Source organism: Carcharhinus amblyrhynchos, chromosome 7 (genome assembly GCF_965287045.1).
Source record: "Carcharhinus amblyrhynchos chromosome 7, sCarAmb.v2.hapA, whole genome shotgun sequence".
In the NCBI taxonomy this organism is placed as follows: Eukaryota; Metazoa; Chordata; class Chondrichthyes; order Carcharhiniformes; family Carcharhinidae; genus Carcharhinus; species Carcharhinus amblyrhynchos.
The window spans coordinates 43074239-43087188 of record NC_137330.1 but is presented as its reverse complement, the minus strand read 5'-3'; the positions used below and the strand labels follow the sequence as shown (position 1 = coordinate 43087188).

General features: G+C 38.9%; 1 protein-coding gene across 2 annotated transcripts in view; it reads right to left on the bottom strand.

Annotated features, from left to right (window-relative positions):
* Positions 1–12950, bottom strand: part of atad2b (ATPase family AAA domain containing 2B) — a 135905-nt gene that overhangs the window by 37758 nt on the left and 85197 nt on the right. For both annotated transcript variants that reach the window (XM_080192212.1, XM_080192211.1), the window contains exons 17-20: positions 11970–12111; positions 7024–7210; positions 6725–6910; positions 4815–4950 (exon numbers count right to left, since the gene is read on the bottom strand). In XM_080192212.1, the coding sequence (XP_080048338.1) occupies positions 4815–4950; positions 6725–6910; positions 7024–7210; positions 11970–12111 (651 nt within the window). The remainder of the gene's footprint in view (positions 1–4814; positions 4951–6724; positions 6911–7023; positions 7211–11969; positions 12112–12950) is intronic.

Sequence of the window (12950 nt, the reverse complement as noted above, 5' to 3'; positions counted from 1 at the left end):
AACTGGGTCTGCATCAAGCAGTGACAGAGCCAACAAAGGGGAAGAGCCTACTTGCACATATTCTCACCACTTTACCTGTCACAGATGCATCTGCCCATAGCAGTATTGGTGGGGGGTAACAACTGCAAATCTTTGTGGGCACCCTCCATTGTGTTGTGTGGCTCTACCACCATGCTAAATGATTCAGAAAAAACACTAGCAGCTCAAAACTGGACATCCATGGAGGTGCAGTGGGCCATCAGCAGCAGCAAAGTGCAATAGTTTGGTCCATCATATTCCTCACTCTACCTCTGCCATAAAACCAGGAGATAAACTCTGGCTTAATGAGTGCAGAACAGCATACTATGAACAGCAGCAGGCAGATCAAAAATAATGAAGTACCAATCCGGTGAAGCTTCAGTACTGGACTAAATGCACGCAGAGCAGCAGGAAGTGGCTCTGCAGTCCTGCCACAGTCATGAATGATGGTAGACAATTAAACAATTAACCAAAGGAGATGCCTTCACAAATATCCCATCCTCAATAATGGGGAAGCCCAGTTTATCAATGGAAAAGACAAGGTTGCAACATTTGCAACCATTTTCTGCCAGAACTGTGGTGGATGATCCATCTCTACCTCCTCAAGTCCAAACATGACAAATCTTCACCCACCTGATAGCAAGAAATAGCTGAAGCCACTGGATACAGTAAAGGAAATTGGTTCCAACAGCATGCTGGCTATAGCCTTGAAAAATTGTGCTCCAGAGGTAGCTGCTTCCTTAGCCAAATAGTTCCAGAAAAAATACAACACTTGCATGTACTTGACAATGTGAAATATTTCTGGACAGGACATTCCTGGGCAAAGGGAATCCAGCCAGGCCAATTCTGCTCCATCAGTCCAGTCTCTATCACCAGCAACATGATGGCAGGGTGCTTGACAGTGCTATTAAATGACACTTGAGCACAATAACCTGCTCACTCCCAGGGCCATTCGGCTTCAGATCTCATGATAGCCTTCATTTAAAAATGAACAAAAGAGCTGAACTCAAGAGGTGGGGTGAAAATGACTGTCCTATGGCTGTATATACCAGTGATAAGGAAGGACTGTAGAAAAAAGAGATAATCAACCATGGATATCTAAGGAAATAAAGGAGCGTATCAATTTGAAAGAAAATGCAACAAAGTGGCAAAACTTAAACGAAACTAGAGGATTGAGAAATCTTTAAAGGTCAACAGAAAGCTATAAAGAAAAGATAGATTATGAGAGTAAAGTAGTTCAGAATATAATAACTGATAGCAAAAGTTTCTACAAATATATAAAACAAAAAAGAATGACTAAAGTAAACATTTGTCCTTTAGGAGGATGAGAAGAGTGATGTAATAACTGCAAATGAGGAAATGGCTGAGACATTGAACCGGTATTTTGTGTCGGTCTTCACAGTGGAAGACACAAATAACATGCCAAAAATTGATGATGAGGCAGATGAGGACCTAGAAACTATGATTTTAACTAAACAGGTAATTCTGGGCAAGCTAACAGGTTTAAAGGTAGACAAGTCTCCTGGCCCTGATGGAATGTATCCCAGGGTACTAAAAGAGATGGCAGAGGAAATAGCAAATGCACTAATACCAAAATTCACTGGACTCTGGGGTGGTTCCTGCAGTTTGGAAAACAGCAAATGTGATGTCTCTATTTAAAAAGGAGGTAGACAAAAAGCAGGTAACTATAGGCCAGTTAGCTTAACTTCTGTAGGAGGGAAAATGCTTGAATCTATCAAGGAAGTAATAGCAAGACATCTGGATATAAATTGTCCCATTGGAAAGACGCAGTGTGGGTACATGAAGGGTAGGTCATGTTTGACTAGTTTGGTGGAATTCTTTGAGAACAATACATGCAATGGGGAACCTGTGGATGAAGTGTATCTGGTGTTCCAGAAGGCATTTGACAAGGTGCCGCACCAAAGACTGCTACATAAGATAAAGGTGCACAGTGTTATGGGTAATATATTAGCATGGATAGAGGATTGGTTAACTAACAGAAAGCAAAAAGTGAGGGTAAACGGGTGTTTTTCTGGATGGCAATCAGTGACTAGTGGTGTGCCTCAGGAATCAGTGTTGGGACTGCAATTGTTTATGATTTAAATAGTTGATTGGGAGTTGGGGACCAAGAGTGGTGTGTCAAAATTTGCAGGTGCCACTAAGATAGGTGGCAGAGCAAAGTATGCAGAGGATGCTAAGAGTCTGCAAGGGATACAGATAGTCCAAGTGAGTGTGCGAGGTCTGGCAGATGGAGTACAATGTTAGTAAATGTGAGGTCATCCATTTTGGTAGAAATAACAGCAAAATGGACTATAATTTAAATGGTAAAAAAAATTGCAGCATGCTACTGTGCAGAGGGATCTGGGTGTTCTTGTGCAGGAATCTCAAGGAGTTGGTTTGCCAATGCAGCAGGTAATTAAGAAGGTAACTGAAATTTTGTCTTGCATTGGTTGAGGGATGGAGTTTGAAATCAGCAAGGTTATGTTGCAGCTGTCTAAGGTGCTGGTGAGGCCACAACTGGTGGCACAATTTGGTATCCTTACTTGAGAAAGGATATACTGGCACTGGAGGGGGGAACAGAGGACATTCACTAGGTTGATTCCGAAGTTGAGAGGATTGGCTTATGAGGAGACACTGAATAGACTGGGGCTATACTCATTGGAATTCAGAAGAATGAGGGGAGATCTTATAGAAACACAAGATGATGAAGGGAATGATAAGATAGAAGCAGGGAAGTTGTTTCCACTGGCAGGTGAAACTAGAACTAGGGGGCATGGCCTCAAAATAAGAGCGCGCAGATTTAGGACTGAGTTGAGGAGGAACTTCTTCACACAAAGTGTTGTGAATCTGTGGAATTCCCTGCCCAGTGAAGCAGTTGAGGCTGTCTCTTTGAAAGTTTTTAAGGCAGGGACATTAAGGAATTAAAGGCAATGGCGGAACAGGTGGGTAAGTGGAGCTGAGTCCACGAAAAGATCAGTCATGACTTTACTGAATGGCAGAGCAGGCTCAAGGGCCCAGATGGCCTTATCTTGCTCCTAGTTATGTTTTTATATCCTTAGCGTCAAGATATCAAGCATTTAACCAAATGTGCCACCAAAATCCCTACCAAAACTGAAGTCATCAGAATCCTAGACTAAATCTCTCCACTGGTTGGAGTCATAACTAACACAAAAAGAAAGATGGCTGTTGGAGGTCAAACCACTCAGCTCCATGACAACACTCCAGGGGTTCCTCAGGGTAGTGTCCTCGGCCCAGCTTTCTTCAATTGCTTCAATGATCTCCTCTTCATCATAAAGTCAAAATTTGGAATGTCCCTTGATAGTTACAATGTTTAGTACCATTTGCCACTCCTCAGCTACTGAAGCAGTCGATACCTGCATGCCACAAATCTGGACATTGTTCAGGCTTGGGCTGTTAACTGGCAAGTAACATAACATTTGTGTCACAAAAGTGCCAGGAAGTGACCATGTCCAACAAGACAGAATCCAGCCATTGCAACTTGTGATTCAACAGCATTAGTTTTGCTGAATTCTCCTTCATCAACATCCACAATCCACAGCAAAGCTGCCCGTGCACATTAAACTTCATCCACAGTGCACAATGACAGTAGTGTATACAAAATGCACTGCATCCTTTGACAGCACCTTCCAAACTCATGATCTCTATCACCTAGAGGGACAAAGGCAACAAATGCACGAGAACATTTCTATCTGCAAATTCTCCTTCCCAGCCACACACCATCATAAATCGGAACTATACTGCCATTCTTTCATCATGATGTGTTTAAACCTGGAGGCCCTTTCCTATTCGCACTGTGGATATACCTACACCAGATGCAGCAACTCAAGAAGGCAGTTCAGCTTCATGCTCTCAAGTAGTAATTAAGGATGGGCAACAAATGGTGGGCCTTGTGAGCGATGTTCGCATGCCCCATGAAAAAATAAAAATAAATTCACTGTTAATCTGTGAAGATGGTGAAGGGGGTGGTTGGCTTCTTTTTGAAACATTGCTGTTTTGTTGATGATGCTCCATGATGGTGTTATAAGGAGGTTCCAGGATTTTAACCCAGTGATTATGAACGAATACTGACACATATCAAAATCAGGATGGTGTACAACTAGGTAACAATAAACAGCTTTGGGAGTGAACATTGTCGTGGGATGTGAGGAAGAAGGTGAACAACGTCAGATGTGGGGAGGGGGGGCTCGGGGATTGTCAAGTGCTTTTAATAAATCAATGAACTATAGACAGATCTTAAGGGATTTTTTTTTATCCATTCTTGCAAAAAAAGGAAGGTATGACTATGCTCAAATTACGCTCACCACCTGGCCTTCCAAATCTGCTGATCCGAGTTTAAACTGGATTCGGAACCAGAAAGTTCAAAAGTTCCAGCATAAAATAGTAAATGCACAATTTAAATCACAGTCAGCAACAGGTTCACCTGCTCTAGAGTTGACCGGAAGATCTAGGCCTTTATGATGCTGCGCACATAAACGCCAAAATCATTCCATACAAGGGAAAAATTGATGCCTCACAATGAGATTAGCTGCTTCACACTCTGCAAATTAGAGGTTCATCATATAGATGCTGCATCAAAACATCCCTAGGCAACGTCATTTTTTCTTGTGATCTAAATACTGTAAAGGTGTCCATTACTGATGATCAAAAGCCGTGTGAAAAATGTAATAAGAACCTTATTGGTATACGACCATAGAAATAGTCTGATCTATAACTGCTTCATATTCCCTTTGGTCACTGTGGTCTTGAATAACATTTGTTCTGTCATTAGCTCTTACCAGCTTTCTTCTTTCTTGGTGGAGGCTTGGCTGCTTGATTTAATATCAAATCTTCAAAGAACTTTGTTCTTTCCTCTTCGTTGGGTTTCTGTAAATCTATAACTTCCCCATAATTGATTTCAAAAATGCATTTCACCTTAAGTTTAAAAGGAAAATCCATTAAAAGTAATATGTCCTTACAGTAAATTGATAGCACATATACTACTAAATGAAACATAGGATGTGAAATTACAAAAGAATGTGCAGATTATTAATGGATCAAGCATAGCAAATTAAATTTATATTTAATACTACAAACAAAATATTGATGCACATTTGTTACATTTCAGTGGTAAAATATGCATACTTCACTATTATGATGCGTATTTTATTCTGACATTCAGAACGTTGCTGAAAGTCTGAATTCACAAATGTGAATGTTTTAAAACATTAGGTTTGTAATTTTATTTTCTGGAAACTCAGTGAATAACATCATTTGTGACAGTAACCAATAGTGTTGGTAGGAAGTTTACAAAAAGGCAAGTTGCTCCAAGTACTTTAAACTACGCACAATAATTGTAAATAATTTACCTTCAAGGAATTTTAAAATTGGAGCACACTACATTTTAATGCTCAGCTACATATCAGAACCTTTTGTTCTGAAACAGACCTCTAATGCCATGTTTCTATTTAAAGTTAAATTTAGTATAAAAGCACTGCCATTACTTTTAGATTGTATCACAATATAGACAAAATTCTGAGGTCAACCAGTTATGTGACAATAGTCGTGCAATCCATATTTTTTTAATGTTTAAGGAGAAGATTTAAAATTTAGCTGTATTCTACAGGCAGTCAATACGTCTGGAAAGCATTTAGCTCATATTTTAAAAGCAGGATAATTACTCCTTTCAGCTAATAATGTGTTAATTTGATGTAGTCAAATTGACAAAAGATTCTTTAGAAAGTTGATTGCAGGGTCATATGATGGTGTGGTGAATGGGCAGAGTTGGTTCTGTAGTAGAAAGAAGCTTTTGCAGTTTAGAGTGGCAGTTCTAGCTGGGAATTGTTTGAAGACAGAGGCTTCTGCAATCAGTTCTGAAACTCATTTTTCTCTCTGAAAGCTTCAAGACTGCCTACACTCATTATAACAAATATATTTATGGTTGCTAACTGTATTTAAAGTTGCGCTCAAGTCTGCTAGAGGAACGTTGCTTTTTTGGAACAGTCATAAGTTAGAATGTAAAAGTTGCTTCCCTTTCATTTTTAAATTTTGTTCAATGTTAATGTTTAAGCTGCTTCATTTGTTAGAGTTATATTTAAACTGCGTTATTAAATAAGGTTTGTTTTATTATAAAAGAAATCTGTCAGTGAAATTACTCCTGAAGCAAAGAATTCTATCCTCACACTTATGCCAAAATAGAAAACTGTTGGGGCCTAGGCTGGCGTCCTAATGTAACTTGGGGTTTGATCCAGTACCCTAATAATAGAACACCCAAACATTGATACTTTGTATCACTGTGAAAGCATACAAATTTCTTACAGCATGCATATCTGAACTACAGCATCACTTTCCATCTTCCAAATCTGAAGTTGAGCAATAAATCAAATAAATTGAGATATTTTCTTTGGAAGAATTCTCGAATACTGCATTGCTTGGAGTCTCATCCATATCTCTTTGTAGAAATTGAACAATTCACTTAAGAAAAATCACTAGCTCTATATATTCTCATTATACTTCAAAGTATTTAATTCAAGTTTCTTTAAGGGATGCTTAATGCATATGTTTATCATTTGACACAGAGAATGTACATTGCTCTCAAGTACGGTGAACTTTATAGGGAGCAAGCATAGATACAACAGCTTAAATGGCCTCATCTATGCTGCAACTATTCTAAGATTCTATATGCAGTTTAGCAAAACTGATAACCTACCTCATCTGGCAACTGAGCATACATTGTTTCAGAGGTAGCCAGTATTAAAATAGGGCAAAAGGGTGGTATGTCCTGAAGAAGCGTCAAGAAGGTAGCTCTCACTGTATCACTGACTGCATCCCACCACTCTTTAATGTGAGGCACATAAATTATACTTGGTACCGTCCGATGTGCCTCACGGAAAACCTGAGGAATGAAAGAAAAAGGAGAGAGAAAGACAAACAATAATTTATTTCAACTCTTAAAAAGTTATCCATACAAATCACATCAACAGGTTTCCTCACCTCCTTTATTCTCACCTGTGCACATGACTCCTCTGGTGTTTTGGCACTAACTGAGTACACTGCTGGCAGATCTAACCTATGCACGGAGAATTTCTCAAGTGAATGAAGCACAGCAGGAGCAAGATGTGAACTCTGACCACATCCTTTGCTTCCGCAGAGAAGGAACCGAGGACGATGGGATGTTGGCTGGTGATGTGCTGACCTTAAAAAAAGAAATATTCAGCTGAGTATTTCCCTGTTCAAACATATACATATTACTGTAATAATATAAACACAAAATACTGCAGATGCTGGAATCTGAAACAAAAACAGTAAATTCTGGAAAATCTCAACACGTCTGACAACATCTGTGAAGAGAAAACAGAGCCAACCTTGAATGTCTGGATGACTCTTCTTCATATTATTGTTTTGTAATTATAAAACTTTTAAGTCTAATTTTTCAGTTGACTAGGGAGTACTGCACTTTTGAAAATGCTGTTTTTTGGATAAGACAGAGGCTTTAATTGCCTACTCAAGTGGATGTAAAAGATGCCATGACACTATTTCAAAGAAGAGTAGAGGTGTTACTGTATGCCCTGGCCAATATTTATTTCTTAATCAACACCATAATTATCTGGTCATTAACACATTGTTTGTGGAAGTTAGTTGTGCTCAAATTGGCTACCACATTTCCCATATCACAATTCAAACGCCCTCCCCTCCAGGCAGGCAGATACCCCTCACCGCCCCAATCTCTGGTCGGCCTCCCTCCAGCCCCGACCGATCCTGTCTGCAGAATGGCAGTGGGACTCCTCACCCCCACTGATTGCCACTAAGCCCCATCCCCTGGGCATTGCCCCTTGCCCAATGGGCAGTACCAAGATGCCTCTGGGCATGGGTACTTTATCCCTTGGCAGTGCTGGGGGCACAGGCTGGCGCTGCCTGTGTGTCCATGCCCCAGGGCACCACCCTGCCACTGCCCAACCCCTTGGGGGGGCCAATAGACCCCCCTTCACTCCAGCTAGTTCCCCAGAAGTGGGGAGCTACTCTAAACCTGGAGTGAAATTGTACTGCCAGGGTGGGAGGTACTATAGGGCCCAGAGAATTCAGTCCCAGGCCTGATAATTGCATTTAAATCACATTAAAGTAATATGAAAATAACTTACCCAGCGTTCCCGTTGGTTTCCAGTGTGATCCCGACCGCACCGGATATCCAACACTGGGAGATGTGCACCAGTCAGGAACGCATGTGCAAATCTCCCAGACCAACAAAAAAATTAGCGGTTCAGAGTGAGAGAATCACCGCCACAGGTAGTGTTTTAGCATACTACCTTAAAATATTACTGAGCTTTTAATGATATTCGTGATTGTGACCTCTGCATTGCACAGAATGTGGGAGATTCGAGTGTCAACTCCCACTGGACAATTGTGATTTACACCAGTTTTCCTGCAAATTCAGCACTTAGAATACTATTACCTTTGCTTTCAAAAGCACTGTCTTCCTATAATCCCCACCCCCACAGCAAGTTAATGATCACAGCAATATCACTGGAATAAGTGCCACAGGTAAAACAAAATTAATAAGCTGTCATACAGAGTTCAATAAGTAAAATATTCCAGTACTAACATACAGAAATGTATGCTGGTATTCCTCTTTATGTTAAAATATTGCTATCCAAACAACTAGCACAACAGTTAAGTACTCCCCAAATGTGACACTGGGAATCCAGGGAATTATGGGCTGCTTTTTTACCCCCAAATATGAATAAGTGTGCAAAACTGAAACCTACCAGGAGATGGCAACATTCTGCAACATTTTTGGAAAATCAGTTCCACAATCCAGCAATTAAATATATTTGCTCGGAACAGTTAGAAACAATGCGCATCTGCTTAGTTTAGGTAAACATTTCTACAGGTGTAACCTCAGATTAGCTCCAAGAGTAATTTTTGTTTCACTGTAAGACAACTACATGTAGATAATAACAATGTGGATTTTTAAATCTTCAGAATCTAAACCAGCATGATGAAACCAATTGAATGACATTCAGAGTTGCCACTAAGTTTTGAGTAATGCATCAAATTTGGATCCATTACAATGTTTTAAATCTATTAGGAAAATGTTTGATAGTCTTGTCTAAAGTTTTATAGCAGAGCACTTAGAAAAATTCAAGGTAATCAGGCAGACCCAACATGGTTTTGTGAGTGGGAAATTATGTTTAGCCAACTTGGAGTTCTTTGAAGAAATAACAAGTGCTGTGGATAACGGGGAACATGTAGATGTACTGCTCTTCGATTTTCAGAAGACATTTGATGAGGTACCACATCAAAGTTTAAATTCTGACCAGGCACCAGAAGTAAACCATTGAATGATACTATGGGATTCTTAAAAAATCTATCTCCCCAGGTGGATAAAGAGTCACGGGTTGTTTATAATTAACAAAGGAAATGGTAATCAAAATTTTACAGAGATAAATTCAATCCATCTACTTCTTCCTTGGCAAATTTACAGCACTTAACCACTTCTTGAATAATTTTACTTTTGCTTATATAACTTACCCAGAAGACCATTATCAATATCACTTCCTAACAGTTGTTCCGAAATTATCTTTCATTCCTCTGCAGTCATGTTCCCTTTTTGTGTAATTTTAGTTGATGTTTTAAATTAGATTTTCATCAAGGCTTCTTAGGCAGCACCTTCCAAACCCATGACCAATGTCACCTACAGGCACAGGGGCAGGACACAGCACCACTTGGAACTTCCCTTGCAAGGCATTTACCATACAATTTATGGAAATATATCACAATTCAAAATGTCGTTGGGTCAAAATCCTGGAACTCCCTCTCCAACAGCTCTGAACGTAACTATATCACAGGGACTGCAGCAGTTCAAGAAGGCAGCTCACCATCACCTTCTCAAGGGAAATTAGAGATGGGTAAGAAATGCTGTGCTAGCCAGCAATGCCCACATTCCCTAAGTGAATAAAAGAAACAGCCAAAGCTTCTGATCCAATTTACACAAGTTTCAAAGGAAAAGAGAGGCTAAAATGAGTGATGTTTCAACTTTTAGTACGATTTGATAGTTACTAAATTTGCAAGGGATGTGTTCATATTAGTGTCAAGAGATAATTATTATTCATGGGTACATTTGCTTCAGGGATAGCAAAGTTGTATTTGAAAATGGTCACCTTAATATGCCTATTGCAGAATGTGTATCAACTGATGTGGTACACCTCAATTCAACAACTTGTATTTATATCACATCTTGTAAGAGAGAAAAATACACCATAGCACTTCATAGAGGCGTGACAATAAATAAACAGAAATAAAGGGAAAAAAAAGGTTCAAGACAGCATCTATCCAGTGGGGGGGCAGAGACAATATATAAAAAAAATCGAAATGTGGTCCAACATAAGGAAAGATGGGAAGGCAAAAACAACTGCCACTGACAACACAGCAGCACTTGACTGAAGATAGCAAACAGACTAATCAATATCAGGTTGAAAACTCTCCATTGGTTAGAGTATTACCTAGTACAAAAGAAGAAAGTTGTGTTGTGCCAATTATCTCAGTCTCAGGATATCGCTCCAGAGTGACCTAAGGCAGAAACATCCTCAGTTCCTTCACCAATGATCTATCATCCATCATAAAGTTAGAGGTGGGAATGTTTGCACAGTTCAATATCATGTGCAATTCTTCAATACAGAAGCATTTTGTGTTTGCATGCAGCAGGACCTGGACAATGTTCAGATCTGGGTCGATAAATGGCAAGTAATATTGATGCCACAGATGCAAAGCAATAATAATCTCCAACAAGACAGAATCTAGCCATCTACTGTTGACATTAAATAGCTTTACCAATGTTGAATCTATTATCATGAACATCCAGTGGGTTGACTCAAACCTTGACTGGTTTAACCATATAATAACCATGTATGGGTTAGCATATTCTTACTGTGCTTACCCCAGTCCAATGCCGGCATCTCCATCTTAGCCATATAAACACAGTAGCTACAAGAGATCAAAAGTTAGGAATTCTGCAGCATGTAGTGTACTATCTGGCTTCCCAAGCCTATCAACCATTCCAAGGAACTAGTCAGGACTGTGATGGAACACTCCCCACTTGCCTGGATGAATACAGCACCAACAGCATTCAAGAATCTCAACACCATCCAGGAGAAAACTGCTCACTTTATAGGAATAACTATTCATTCATTAACCTGAATGACATATAATTACAGCAGTGTGCACCACCTGCAAGACATATTGCAGCAACACATCAAGAATTGTCCATCAGCACTCTCCAAATCTGTAACCTCCAGTAGCTAGAAAAGCAAGAGCAGCAAACACATGGGGCATCATTATGTGCCCATTTCCGACAAAGCCATAAATGTGGCATTCCTGCAGTTATTGTACCAAAAACCTCCAAGTCCCTTCCTAACAAGCTGTGTGGGTGTACTTACCACACACAAACTGCAACAGCTCAGGACAACCGCTATTCACCACCTTCTCAGAGGCAATTAAGGATGGACAACAAACACTGGCATTGCCTGCAATGTTCACATTCCATGAACAAACATAAAAGACTAAGTGTCGGCAAAACTCAAAACGTTGGCTCTGTTCTCTCTCCACAGATGCCATCAGACCTTCTGAGATTTTCTAGAATTTTGTGTTTCAGATTCCAGCATCCGCAGTAACTTGCTTTAACAAAAATAATTAAGGTTAAAATATCTTTTGATAAGTTAGCATACAATTCACAGAACAGTTTGGGAAAATTAAAACACTTGCTAGAATCAACATGCAAGATACATATAACAATTTTGTCTCTTCTACCCATTAGAATTTTATCTATTTTTACCACTGTGCCATAAAGCAGAAATCAAGAAAACTTTTTAGATAGGATAATTTTTAATTTGCTTTAAATACATATCCAATCAACAATCTGAACAATGACTTTCAGTATGTCATTATATGGAATTACTTACATGGAGAAGTGCATAAAGGGCTTATGTTTAGCAGCTGGTGGTTGTTTCTTTGGTGATCCCAATGAAGAATTACTATCAAAAATTGCTGGTTCAACCTCATCATCACTGAGGATGTAATCTTCCAAAATGTGGTTCATACCATCTGACAAAACAAAATGAATTTTATTTTAAGGCCAATAAACAAAATACAATACTGGTCAAAGTATGTGAATATCTCAAATGTTTATTCTTAAATAACCCTCCGGCCTTTTAAACCAAGTTTTTAAAGCATTAGATTTCTCTACTGTGTAAATACTAATATTGTAATCATTGTTAAGGAGGATTTAAAACCTTGCAGACCTCCACTGTATAATCCCAGTTGTTGTTGCTTCTATTCAGTCAATTAGTAGCTATTCTCAAAAAAAAGACTTAAAAACTCATCATGCCCAAAAAACATTAACATTAAGTCTTAATCATTAATTTTGACAAGTTTCTCAGTGATGTTAACAAAGTCTATACAATTACCATCACACCAGTTAAATACAGGTGAGGTAATTGGAGCATGAGAAGAACATTCCTAAACTAAACCTTTAAAAATATTTCAAATAATGAATATGTTAACCAAGTTTTGGAATGAAGAACAAATATCAACATATCCCAGAAACGACAAATCGGAAATAATAATACAAAAATCACTATTTCATTATTCAAAATGTACTTTGGAGCTGTTATTGTTATTTAACAAAATGTGTCATGTAAAACAATAGCTCGTTATAAATTTTCAAGTGTAAAAATTATATTTAAAGAGAAATACTTAGTAATTTGTGGTATTTCTGTTGAGACATTTATTGCATTGTAACTAACAATCATCAGGCTCATAATGTCAAGTAGTCCTCCTTTGAATAGCAATGCTTTGCCATACAGATCAAGACATGCTATTATCAAAATGGGAGAATTCCGCCTTTGACTTTTCTTCAACAAAAAGGAACCTATCTGATCTTT